At 37.7% G+C, this 14,450-nt stretch overlaps 1 protein-coding gene across 3 annotated transcripts in view; it reads right to left on the bottom strand.

The window, feature by feature from the left end:
* Nucleotides 1–3,223: 3,223 nt before the first annotated feature.
* The window catches only part of kkv (hyaluronan synthase-like protein kkv), an 885,043-nt gene continuing 873,816 nt past the window's right edge, over nucleotides 3,224–14,450 (bottom strand). For all 3 annotated transcript variants that reach the window (XM_067759857.1, XM_067759855.1, XM_067759856.1), the window contains 2 exons: nucleotides 3,592–3,693; nucleotides 3,224–3,507 (listed from right to left, as the gene is read on the bottom strand). In XM_067759857.1, the coding sequence (XP_067615958.1) occupies nucleotides 3,355–3,507; nucleotides 3,592–3,693 (255 nt within the window). In that variant the 3' untranslated portion in view covers nucleotides 3,224–3,354. The remainder of the gene's footprint in view (nucleotides 3,508–3,591; nucleotides 3,694–14,450) is intronic.

Here is a 14,450-nt window from a genome sequence, read left to right as displayed (position 1 = left end):
AAAGCCTTACTTAAGGATATGATTAGCGCACTACCCACTAATGAATTTTCCGCAAAAATCATGTCGACTGTAGTGCACCACGAAATTGGGTCAGCGCCAGGACAATCTGGATTAAACTTCGGCAACGAGATAACTTTTGGCTCTATAATATTAGGTTTATGCATTGCTCTAATTAACTCCTGGAAGTTTCGATTTTGCGACTCCAGAAGCGCGCCAACATTCATTTGAGGTTTCTTCAGGCGGGATCCATCCCACTTCTGATGTCGAAGAATGCTCACCATTTGTCGAGGAATGCTCACCATTCAAAATGTAATTTCCTTTATTAATAGAATTTTCCTCACACGACATTTTTTTAATTTCAATAAAATTATTTCACAATTGCTGATATGCGCAGTGAGTTTCTGAACGCTCTGTTTGACTTCACGTTATTTCAAGTAATGAAAATGGCTGACAAAATTGTATAGTTTTCTCAATCATTATCTCAAGGACTACTAGATTGTTTCATATCTACACTTGAGTGAAAACTCTATTCAGCCATATCAAAGCGTTCAGGACCACACTCGGTAGATCACTTTAGCTCTTACCTCGCTCACAGTAGAAAATATTGTACAGTGAAAAGTAGGTACATCAAGAGTAATGAAATCCTCTCTCTCATAGTATAATTGGAACAATGAATCAGAAAATTCAATCAAAGACGCCATTACATTAAAGCAAATACTACTACGATCATAGTTACATGCAAGCTTTATTGAATGGACAAAGTAGTTTTAGCAAAGTAGAAGTGAACATACAGTATGTTCTACATATTATGAACTAAATCAGATACTGCACCGACAAATATAATGCAAGTAAGTTTGTAGGTGGGGATAATAAGTAAGCTAGTTAAGACGAAAATACATAAATTTTGAGAGCGAAAGAGCGTAGCTAAGTAGGTAACAAATCGTTTAGTAAATGATTAAACTATTATTGATGTATGTATGTTAATATGAAAACGTATAATCCGCTGGCTAAGTGGGATGAATCTGACCAAACAAAGGGGTTTTGGTGTGTTTTTCAAAATAATTTCACCATACATTGAGCGCTTTTCAGCGCCTTCAGGTAAAAAGATTATATTGTTATGTGATTGAATATACCATTTTAACTGGTTGTAGTGCATAAGAATGCAATCTCTTAACCTGAAGGCGAGTTCCCAGTTGGTCTATATCTCGAGATCTTAGTTACCCAGCGAAAAAAATCCCTCTTTTCATTAGCATTTATCAACAACTTACGATGGATACTCATGTGGTTCAAACACATCCTAGGGTTATGCGGGCCCATGTTTTGGTCTATATCTCGAGACCCTAGTCACGGAGGGGCATGAAAAATAATCTATACTATAGCAATTATCAACAGCTCCCATTTGCTACCCATATTGTACAAACAAATCCTAAAGTTATGCGAGTCCATATTTTGGTCTATACCTCAAGACCCTAGTCACAGAGGGGCATGAAAAATAATCTATACTATAGCAATCATCAACAGCTCCCATTTGATACCCATATTGTACAAACACATCCTAAAGTTATCCGGGTCCACGTTTTGGTCTACATCTCGAGACCCTAGTCACGGAGCGGCATGAAAAATACTCTATACTATAGCATTCATCAACAGCTTCCATTTGATACCCATATTGTACAAACACATCCTAGGGTTATCCGGGTCCACGTTTTGGCCTATATCTCGAGACTCTGGTATCCGATTCTTAAAATTTTAAAACACAAACCATCTACTGAATAGTCAGAACAATGCCTAAAAATTGGGTTTGGATAGGTGAGCCCGTTCTTGATTTATAAAATCACAACGAAAAATGGCATTAATTTTATATATATGGGGTATTCCATCCCATTTCGACCAATTTTTTTTGCAATTTTTCAGTTTTTCGAGATTTTTCGAATTCCGGAATTTTTTTCTCATAAAAAACCTCAATCAATTCTGCAATCATCCCCACTAATCCCGGAGTGGGCCGATAATTTTTTTTTTATTTAATTGAAAAAAAAACTTTAAACATTTTTTTGTATTTTTTCCGAAAAGTACATTTAAAAAAAAAAAATTTATAAAAAAAAAAGATCCCAAACGGTCAATTTTTGAAAAAGTTGTAGCATTTTGAAAACAAAAACGGTGTCCAACTCAAAATAAGTTATGAATTTAAAAAAAAAACGGAGTTTTTTTCAAAATGCTATAACTTTTTCAAAAATTGACCGTTTGGGATCTTTTTTTCAAAAATTTGTTTTTAAATGTACTTTTCGGAAAAAATACAAAAAAATTTTTTAAGTTTTTTTTCAATTTACTCCCCTACAAAAAATGCTCAGGTCACTTTGTGGTGCAACAAAAATATTTATAAGGCATGACGTGGTTGAATGCGTTTGTAACACTTCAACCATTGTAGGAGTGCGGGTTGAAATCCCGCTCTCGGGAGAAAAGGCTTTGAAGAGATTTACAAGGTATAATCGAAACAGCTGTCGCCTTGTCCGACCTTATGTCACGTTGTTTAAATTTTTCCCAAATTATTAAATAAACTACGCTTTACTTTGAGTAACACTAAATAAAAATTGAAGCAGGCTTACTTTGCAAAGAGTTGCAAAATTTCAAAAAGTAAAAAAAAAATACGTAGATATCAAAAATTGGTAAATTTTTTTAAATCATAGGTTATGTACCTTACAATATCAACATTTTCAATATCTTTGGTAGATTTTGGAGACATCAAGTTTTCGAGTGGGAACACTTGACATGAAAAGCCCCATACATAAATTCTTAGTTTCATACATAGGTATATTAAATTTCGAATAACTGTAATTCTTACGAGTTATTGCAGAAACTCAGAGGTGGTTTAAATTCAGCCACTGCCTCTCATGAGCAAACGGTTATGAAAATAATTTGAGGTTTTCGAAGTTGAAAAACATTGACCAATTTTTTTCGTGTTTTTTGTAAACGCTTATAATATTTTTCGTGAAATAAAATTAAATTTAAGTACTGAAAACGTTTTTATATCCTTTCACACACCAAATTTACCTTATATAACTTTTAAAAATATTTATAGGAATGCCTGCTGGGACAAATCACCTTCCGCTTCATTGTGTTGAACAATTTTCATGTTATGTTTTTGAAGGTGGAGTAGGGAAAATAAAAATCTCTTGACATAAATAGTATTTAGTTTTACTTTTTGAGTTATTTGAAATAAATAAGGTAGTGTTTATGGCGGGTATTTTATTTTACATCGTATTTTACAGTATTTATCGATTATTTTATGCGCATGTTACATGCAAAATTTTAAGAAATACGAGTCTTATGCTAGGAATACAAAAAAAATTTACGCTTTTACAAACGTCCAGTATTGCTGCTGTTCTGTCCCCATGATACTTGTTGGTTTTGATTGCGCTCAGTTAATCGAAGCGAGTTTCGTTCATCACGATCAAGTACATGTTCGTATCCTTGGTTAATTGTACCACCACCATTAGAACTATAAATTGGCTAGAGAAATGTATTACAGTCAATCATTTGAGACAAAAATTAAGAGAGCTGAAAGTTTAAAAGAATGCAATTAAAATAATTTACCTCGGCTGGGCCACCATTTGTATTGAACACATCTTTTATACTTATGCCGGCGTTTGATGAGCGCCCACTACGCTGGTTCAAAGTAATGGCATTGTTATTTAACTGGAAATATGAAAAAAATATTCAAAAAATTAGTGCGGTTCAAAATAGAAATGCAGAAATGCTGCGCAGCGGGATTCTAAATACATAGGTTTACCCTACGCAAAACAGAGTACTACACTACGCCAAGCAGATGCGCTGCATGAGAAACGAAATGTAGTTTATTTTGTTTTCTGCATTTCAGAAATAAAATTGATACTCAAAGCAAATTTTTGGATACCAAAGTTGGTCAAAAATTTCATTTTTATTGAGTTTAGGAAAATTATTATTATTTTTATAATGAGTTTAGGAAAAAGCATTTAAAACTTGACGTATGTCACTGCCAGATACATAATTAAATCTGCGCATTTGTACATTGTGCATCAGAAAATTGTGATATCTAAAGCATAGATGTCAAAATAACAGAAAGGCACGTGCATCTGATTTATAAACTTATTATCGGGGCCTCATCCTGCGTCTCTTTCTATGACCCGCTAAAGATAGCCTATCTTATGCGCCGCCATTTTGAACATCCTCTCAAAACGCTACAAAATCGCTAAAGAAACATTCTTTCAGTCAGTTTGAGGGGTAAGATAGTACACTTCCTTTGTACAATATACATGTGCCTACAAAATATAATGGTAGCAGTAAAACTAGTAGCACCGCAGGCAAAATTGCTGTACTTTTATATTTGGGCTCTACAAAACCACAATAAATAATAAATATTTCATAACGAAAACTAAGTCAAATATAATAGTGGGAATATGCTAAAACTAAACATTTTTTTTTTAAAATTAGCATTTTTCCCCTTACTGTTTTTTTATATCAGTCATATTAAAGTGTTAAATATAGTTAGGATGAAGACACTGTAATAGTAAGAGCAACTTCTTTCAATTTGAGCTCCCCGTTTGAAATTTTTTAAAAATTTAGTGATGGAGCGGCACTATTCAAAAGCTTTCAAAATTTTTAAACAGAATTTTTGGTTTGGAAAGATTATAACTAGCAACACAATGGTCTGCCGTCGCGAAATAAACGCGACGAACTTCCTTCCGGGCCCGGGATTTCTCAGGAGGCCCGCGATTTAGAGGTTCTAAGGCATTTTTTTTTTTAAATTCAGGAGAGTCTTTAGTTGTTCCATGTGCAAATTTTAAGCCGAATTTCAAAAGCAACGAATATTGATGATTTTTTCCTTGGGCATGAGGAGACAATAAAAACATCAAACAAAAATGTGTTTCTCAGGGGGCCCGTGATTTAGAGGTACTAAGGCATTTTTGTTTTAATTCAGGAGAGTCTTTAGTTGTTCTGTGTACAAATTTTAAGCCGAATTTCAAAAGCAACGAATATTGATAATGATTTTTTGCCTGGGCCTGAGGAGAAAATAAAAAAACATCAAACAAAAATGTGTTTCTCAGGGGGCCCGCGATTTAGAGGTACTAAGGCATTTTTTTTAATTCAGTAGAGTCTTTAGTTGTTCCATGTGCAAATTTTAAGCCGATTTTCAAAAGCAACGAATATTGATAATGATTTTTGCCTGGGTCTGAGGAGAAAAAAAAAACATTAAACAAAAATGTGTTTCTGAGGGGGCCCGCGATTTAGAGGTACTAAGGCATTTTTTTTAATTCAGGAGAGTCTTTAGTTGTTCCATGTGCAAATTTTAAGCCGATTTTCAAAAGCAACGAATATTGATAATGATTTTTGCCTGGGCCTGAGGAGACAATAAAAAAACATCAAACAAAAATGTGTTTCTCAGGGGGCCCGCGATTTAGAGGTACTAAGGCATTTTTTTAATTCAGGAGAGTCTTTAGTTGTTCCATGTGCAAATTTTAAGCCGATTTTCAAAAGCAACGAATATTGATAATGATTTTTGCCTGGGCCTGAGGAGAAAATAAAAAAACATCAAACAAAAATGTGTTTCTCAGGGGCCCCGCGATTTAGAGGTACTAAGGTATTTTTTTTAATTCAGGAGAGTATTTAGTTGTTCCATGTGCAAATTTTAAGCCGAATTTCAAAAGCAACGAATATTGGTAATGATTTTTGCCTGGGCCTGAGGAGAAAATAAAAAAACATCAAACCAAAAATGTGTTTCTCTGGGGGCCCACGATTTAGAGGTACTAAGGCATTTTTTTTTTTTAATTCAGGAGAGTCTTTAGTTGTTCCATGTGCAAATTTTAAGCCGATTTTCAAAAGCAACGAATATTGATAATGATTTTTGCCTGGGTCTGAGGAGACAAAAAAAAAACATCAAACAAAAATGTGTTTCTCAGGGGGCCCGCGATTTAGAGGTACTAAGGCATTTTTTTTAATTCAGGAGAGTCTTTAGTTGTTCCATGTGCAAATTTTAAGCCGATTTTCAAAAGCAACGAATATTTTCATTTCTTTTCATTTATTTATTGACAGTATTAGCACAATAAGATCTTGTATGATCTTTTATAGTGCAACAATGGTTGCATAATAATGAGTATAATTTTTTAAAACTTAAAACTTAAAAATGTATATATTAATCCATAAAGTAATAAAAGTGATAATATATAAGTTTCACAAGAATTGCGACAAAGACATTTGGCAACAATGATTGACTAGATTAATAAGTAGCTAAACTCAGATTCTAATTTTTATAAACTTTACCAAAGAAAGAAAATATAACATTCTTAAGGTTGCTTCTATTTAAGCTATTGCGAACCGAGTTGGGGATAGAGTTCCAAATGCGGATAGCATTGACAAAGAAAAGTAATGATTTTTGCCTGGGCCTGAGGAGACAATAAAAACATCAAACAAAAATGTGTTTCTCTGGGGGCCCGCGATTTAGAGGTACTAAGGCATTTTTTTTTTTAATTCAGGAGAGTCTTTAGTTGTTCCATGTGCAAATTTTAAGCCGAATTTCAAAAGCAACGAATATTGGTAACGATTTTTTGCCTGGGCCTGAGGAGACAATAAAAATATCAAACAAAAATGTATGTTTACATGAAACCGAAACCGTAAAGTTTTCGTGGCGACATTGATGAAGGTTCATCTTCAAAAAGTCTTCCAACAATACCACCAACTCTGTATCAAAGTCCAGATTATTTAAACGACTTCGATATCGGTACCGTGAATAATGAGTTTTTGCGATCTGAAGAAGTCAACGAAATAATTCGTCCAGGTCATCAAAAGTGTCCTGTTATTTTTCCATGTGATTGTCATGACGAGGCATTTCCTATTTCGTTGTTAAGCAGAATCTTGCCAAATGGAGAGAAAGTGGAGCGTGACTGGTTAGTGTGGAGTGCCAGTAGCAATGTTTTTTATTGCCTACCATGTCGTCTGTTAAGCACCAAGACTTTATTAAATCGACCTAAAATTTGTTGTGTGGATATTCGAAATTCCAGGATTGGAAGAAGCTATACGATAAACTGTCATCACACGAATATACTCAAAATCACACTAAATATTATATTAAATGGCGGTCTTTGCAAAATCTAATTCAAAAGGAGGCTACAATTGATACACTTATCAATGAACAGCTAATCACTGTAACTCAAAACTGGAAAGAAATTTGATATAGAATTTTGGACACTATTTTGTTTTTGGGTGAAAGAGGCCTAGCTTTCAAAGGCGAAAGTATATATCTTGGTGAACGAAACGATGGACATTTTTTGGGCATCTAAGATCTGATAAGCCAAAATGATCCGATACTTAGAGATCATTTGGAGAAAGTTGGGATTTCATAACAGCAGCACAAACGTTTACAAGTTCACTATCTTTCCCCAGACATTCAGAAAGAGTTTATAGAAATCTGTGCAAAGCACTTGAGGGTAACTATATTAGATCAAGGCAAGAATGCCATTTTGGTATTATCGTTGATGCTATGTCTGATGCTAGTCACGTTGACTGCGTTCATTTTGCGCTAACTCCATTTCAATTCGAAAGCAACAAATTTTACAATTCAAGAACGGTTTTTGGCTTTCGTGAGTTGTAACCAAAAGACTGGTCAGAAAATCGCTGATCTAATATGCCATACTCTAGGTAAACATGAAATCCCATTAAAAGATTGTCGTGCACAAGGGTGCGATAACGGCGCCAATATGAAAGGAGCTTACAACGGAGCACAACGCCACATTCTCGACAAAAACTCGAATGCTGATTACTCGCCTTGTGCAACCCACAGTCTCAATTTACGTGGTGTTGATGCTGCAGAATATTGAACGGCTGCAATTACTTTCTTCGGAGTTGTACAAAAATGTTTTACTATTTTCAGCAGCACTCCACAACTATGGGACATCGTAAAAAACATGTACCGAGCTCTCTTCATAGTCTTTCAGCCAAAGGCCAAATTTGACTGCGCAGCATACAGCGATGTTACCTTAATGGTGCTGTGTTACCGGAGCGTACCGAATCTGTATCCATCACATTGATAACACTCCCCAAAGCCTTCGGGGAGTAACCTTATCGCTACAACAACAACCGGCATTCTGAAGTACATAAACAAGTTCGAATGTATCTTGGTGTCCTCAATTTTGTTCAAAATACTGACTACCATTAATGAAACAAAGGTGGTCGTCCACGCTAGAGACGCCACCATAGATGTTGAGGTTCTACATCTAGATGCCTTATTAGCTGATTTGAAGTTGATCAGGAACCAATGGAAAACAATTTTAAACGAATGCAAAACAGTTGCTATTCAATTGAATATCTCGCTAAAGTTTCCGGACATTCGAAAAAGAAAACCCTAAAGACGTTCTGAAAATAATTTAAATGAGATGATTACGGATGATTCAGAATCTGATGGTAAAAACAATACATTCCTGATGATCGTTGATTCGGTAATCACTGACATTACTGAACGATGTGCAGCTATTCGAAATTTGAGCGAGACGGTTTCCTTTATGTGGCAATTTGAAAGCATGGTTCGGGCGAGCGCAGCAAAATTTGTCGAAAAATACAAGTCGGACATTACTCAAAGCTTAGAATGCGTAATAATTCACTTGAAACACATTTACGAAGCAAATTTTGATAAAGGTCTGTCACAATTGGAATTGCTAAATGCCATCTTCATATGTTCAAAATCTGTATACAACTTTCTCCAACATTTGTGTTGCTTTACGTATCTTTTGCACTATACCTGTCACTGTAGCTAGTGCAGAACGTTCCTTCAGCGTCCTTTCAAGAATAAAAACTTTCATAGATCGTGTTCATCTCAAGAGCGAGTTTCAGGGCTTGCCACGCTTTGTGTTGAATCCGTTTTGGAAAGACATTAAATTTTGATATTATTATAAACATTTTACAGCGAAAAAAGCAAGTAAAGCCACTCTTTGGTATCCGAACTTTCTATATTGAACAATTAAAATTTATAATCATCATTCAATTTAACAAAAATGTATTAAAATGCTACCAAATAACTAGAAAATATTATTTCAAACAATATGTGGCTGTTAAAAGAGAATTTTATTTCTACGTTACAATAAAATAGTATAAATAGTAAATATTCTGTGTTAATTTTATTGTCAACTCTTAGTCCAAAAATCATTTAGTTGATGTTGCAAAAATTTTTTTTCATGTAATCCATGAATAATGATTCATGAATGAGACGTCATTAATTAAAATTAATCAAATGTATTAGTGGATTTTTTATAGGGGCCCCGTAAACTGTTTAGTCCCGGGCCCGGATTTTCTCTCTACAGCCCTGCACGTAGCATTAACGGCACAACGACGTCTGTTTTCCCTAGGTTAGGGGCGGTCGAGTCCGAGTTTTTGGAAGGAGTGGTAGACTACAAAGAAACTTCAAGGGTGATGTCGAATTCGGTTCGTCGTATATGAGCGACAAGGAAGGAAGGAAAGTTACGGTGCAGGAGGTCGGATCCCCAGTACAGGCGGTAGATGGTGGGCGAGAAGGCCATCTGTCTTCGAGATCCAGCGAAATTTCAGGCTGTGGAGTGGAACCACAGGCTACAAAGTCTACGAATGCTATTGGGATAACAAGAGCTCTGTCCCTGTCCGAGCACGCTCTGTTGAGCACGGCAAAAACAGGTTCTCAGTCTGGTGCTGAGGGAACCGTTAGGTTTCGGTTGAGTCGTCTAACCATTGTCAGTTCCACCGAGGATGCGCTATCATCACTGATGAGCGACGACGATGAAAGAGACCCCGAGGCTGAGAGCGTTCTGCTGAATCACCAAGCATAGACGTCAGAAACTGCGGAGAACAAAGGTTCAGAGTCAGAGAAGGCAAAAAGGGAGTAGAAAGCCCAACAAATCCAAACATAGCCGGCTGGAAGAGGACTGAGATGCCTACATATGTAGCTTTAACAAATACAAAAGCTGCATCACGAAGTGGTTACCCGTCTAAATCCCCCATTTACATACACGATTTTATTTATAACCCATATATCGGAGAACATATTGTATTTTATATATTGAATTATATATTATATTGAACTACATCTTATTATACTCATGAATTACACTTATATTTAAACTCCCCATTTGGAGGGCTCATGGGCATGTGGCAACCTCTGTCGCGTAAAACCACCAAACCGAATTCGCCACAGTGTGCAGTGGGGCGATCCGATAACACAGCCAACTGTCAGAGCGGCCATTATACATTTTTATTATTGTCATTGATATAATTTTTGCGTTCGTGATCAAAGTTTCTTATTAATTATTATTGTCATTGCTCATATAGTTTTGTGCTAAAAGTCTTTTTTATAACAAATATAAATTGGCGAAAAGCTGCACTGTGCATTGAATTTTATCAACTCGTAAATATAGAAGACGCAAGTCTACATAAAGGATCGCCGTAATTTGTGCATATTCAGAAACATAACAAAAAATCTAAAATATAGTGAACAAAACTAAAACCTACAGAAACTTGTATTTTATTTAGCAGCTGCGTGTATTACCCTCAATTATAAAGGTATTGGTGAGGAAAAGAAGCTTTTTTCTCTCCCTTTTGGAGTATTCAATTCAATTTATTAACCTTTAATTCACTTCGTATAAGTTTCTTATTTTCTAACTTGGTTATGTAATATTAAAATTTTGCACAGCTATATTATGTTTAATAAGCGAACCGTAATTTCAACGAAATTGTATGTACCAGCGACGACGATGATGTTTGCGCGATATTGATTGCTAATTAACTGACTTGATTCCTTTTCAATAATTTCATTGGAGTTCAAGTTATGCTGTGGTATACCAAAGTGAGCTTTTTCGAAGATACTGCGTGTTGTTATTGTCTTTGCGGTCACGACAATAGCAACTGTTACATGTAAAGCGATGATGACCGGTGTGGGTGGCGAAGACGAAGAAATGGCGTGATTTTATGACATATTTTGTTGCTGCAGCTACGATGAGTGATGGTGTATGTATGTATGCATGTTTTGCATGTCCCTATGAAGGCAGAACGGAACAGTTTTGCGCTGTTGTTACGAAAACAATTTGCCTAATATTCAAGGGCAAACGACAATAACAAAAATGTCGATCGGATGATTCTTCCGTTGGTTTTGTTTTTAACCCATTGAGGTCTCTAGTGCCTGAAAATCCTCCCCCCCATGGGAAGTGTGGCTTCCCAGAGAAATTTGAGCACTTGCGTCGACTGGTAGCTTGGCGACTCTCGTTATTGCCCTCCTATGAATGCCCGTCGCTGTTTTTACGAGAACAAAACGCACCTTTCCATCTATGCCTGTGATTGTTTCAACAATGCGGCCCATAGGCCATTTTAATGGGGGAGTATTGTCTTCCTGCAATAAAACCAAATCATTTGGCTGCAAATTTGGTAATTAGGTTTTCCACTTTGTTCGTTGTTGTAATTCTCGCAAGTATTCTTTGCTCCATCGTTCCCAAAATTGCTGTTGTATCCATTGCGATAGTTGATAGCGCTTCAATGCGCCTGGGTTTGATGACGAGAGCGATGGCTCTGGTATGCTAGTGAGTGAGCGACCAATAAGAAGGTGAGCTGGTGTTATGGGGCGCATATCATCGGGACAGCTGGTCATGGGCGTTAATGGTCGGCTGTTAATAATCGCTTCAGCCTGGCAACAAATTGTGTGCAATTCATCGTGCGTTAGAATATGAGCCCCAATGGCTCTTCGTAAATAATGTTTGGCTTGCTTTAGTGCGCTCTCCCAGAGGCCACCGAAGTGCGGCGAGCGGGGTGGTATAAACTTCCACTCGGTAGCGTTTTCACAGCAAGCCTGTTGTACGTCATCATAATGTTGTTGTGACACGAATTGTTGAAGGAGTTCTCGAAGCTCTCGATTAGCGCCTACAAAGTTTGTTGCGTTATCTGAATAGATAACCCTACATCTTCCGCGACGAGCGATGAAACGCCTCAACGCTGCGATAAATGCTGCTGATGTGAGATCGGGTACTAGCTCCAGATGGATGGCCTTGGAACTGAAGCAGATGAAAACGGCCAGATATGCTTTTATGGGTGATTTTCCTCTTATTTTTTGCGTCATGAGTAGAGGACCACAATAATCCACCCCGGTTACTTCGAATGGAGAATATTGAGTCACCCTATCTTTAGGCAGGGAGCCCATTATCTGCTCTGCTAAAATGGGACGAAATCTGTAACAAGTGAGGCATTTATGTATTACCTGACGGATGACGTTACGTGCGTTTATAATCCAAAACCTTTCTCGTACAATGCTGTGTAAAGTTTGATTCCCAGCGTGGAGATATTGTCGATGGAGGTGGAGTATGATTGACGATACGAAGGGATGATTTTTTGGTAGCAAAATAGGATGCTTTTCGTCGAACGGAAGAGTTGCGTTTCTGAGGCGACCTCCGACTCTGATGAGACCTTCATGAAGAAAAGGTAACAATTGGGCCAACGATGATTTTCGCGATACTGTGTTACTAGCTTGAAGTTGCCTTCGCTCGTCCATAAATGTTTGCTGTTGAATAAGGCGACAAACAGTGTGTAGGGCGTTGTTCATTTCTGCAACGTCGATATTGCCATTTCGATTGCTTTTAATGCGACTTGCATCGATGAAGGGGTGTACATAGCAAAATATTCGAAGCATCTTGTTGTAATTGTTGACAAACTTAAGTTCGGCGACGATGTCTTGAGTTGGTGTTGCTACTAACACCGTTTGTTGTTTGCGTTGTTCTGGCAGTTCGGTTGGGCTAACTGCTGCTTGTGGCCAATGCTCATTTGGTTGAACGATGAAGTTTGGACCATTGAACCACAAATTGTTGTCGAGAAGATTCTTTGGTGTAACGCCACGAGATAAAATATCTGCTGGGTTCAGCTGGCCCGGAACATGATGCCACTTAAATTTCAATGTGAGTGCTTGAATGATTGACACCCTGTTACTGACGAAAGTCACCCATCTTGACGGTTCGCCACTAATCCATGCAAGTGCAACCATTGAATCTGTCCAGCAGTGTACACTGAGCGGGTTTGGATGGAGTAGATTGCAAACGGAATCTAATAATTCACTTAACAGTAACGCCGCGCAAAGCTCCAGCCGCGGTAGACTCACTTCTTTAGTGGGCGCAACTCGAGACCTTGCGCACAAAAGCGCTGACCGATATGACCCCTCGGACTGCGAAACCACATATATGCAGGCTCCATATGCCTTGGTGCTGGCATCTGCAAAGGCATGAAAGGTACATTCATTCCCAAATTGTACTAACCTGGCCACTCTGATGTTTTCGACTAGGGGTAGTTGCTCGCAAAATGATTGCCACTCTGTGTATAAGCAGGATGGTACGCTTTCATCCCAATGCAAACGAAGCTTCCATAGTTGTTGCATTAGAACCTTACAAGTGACGACGATTGGGTTGAGCAACCCCAATGGATCAAAGAAGCGAGCGATATGAGACAGTATGGTTCTTTTAGTCACCTTTGCTGATAATGGGGGTTGTGTGTATTTAAACAAAAAACAATCTAATGAGGGTGACCATCGTAGGCCCAGCGCCTTTATGTAATCGATGTCATCAAGTTGAATTATATCTTCTCGATCAGTAAGTGGTATATCTGATATGGTACGCAGATCGTTGCATGCAAACTTTCTTAACGGAAATCCACCACGAGCTAGGATATCAACTACTTGATTCTTGATTTCTCTCAACTCCTGAACGGTGGATGCTCCGGTCATCAGATTGTCTACGTAGAAATCGCGACGTACTACCTCCGAGCCAATGGGATGTGTTGAAGTGTGCTCATCTGCCAGCTGTTGCAACCACTTGGTTGCTAGGTACGGTGCACACGCAGTTCCATAGGTAACCGTTTGTAATTGGTATGTGCTTATTTTGCCGCCGTCTACATCCCGCCACAATATGCACTGATACTTTGCATCATGGTGGTCAACCAAAATTTGCCTATACATCTTGGCGATATCGGCCATTAGAACGAAGATATGTGTGCGGAATCTAACAAGAATTGAGAAAACATCGTCTTGAGTAGTTGGCCCAACACGTAGTAAGTCATTAAGAGATTTGCCATTCGTTGTCCGACATGATGCATCAAAGACAACGCGTATTTTAGTTGTACTGCTATCTAATTTGACAACCGCATGGTGAGGAATATAGTTAACTGCGCTGCTGGGCAATGGCATGCGTATCATATGCGCGAGATCTATATATTCCTGCATAAACGCGGTGTAGTCGGCTTGTAAATTCTTGTCGCGACGTAGTTTTGATTCAGTGGACAAAAGGCGACGAATAGCTATGTCGTGGGAACTGCCTAGTGATTGTGGTGCTTCTTTGAACGGAAGCCTTACGATGAATTTACCTGTAGTTGGACATCTTTTGGTTGTTTCAAGGAAGTGCCTTTCACACTCCATCTCGCTCAAAGTTAGTACCTTA

This window comes from Eurosta solidaginis, chromosome 1 (genome assembly GCF_040869045.1).
Source record: "Eurosta solidaginis isolate ZX-2024a chromosome 1, ASM4086904v1, whole genome shotgun sequence".
Classification (NCBI taxonomy): Eukaryota; Metazoa; Arthropoda; class Insecta; order Diptera; family Tephritidae; genus Eurosta; species Eurosta solidaginis.
Note: the sequence above shows the minus strand (reverse complement) of the source record. Positions and strands in the feature narration are given on the sequence as shown.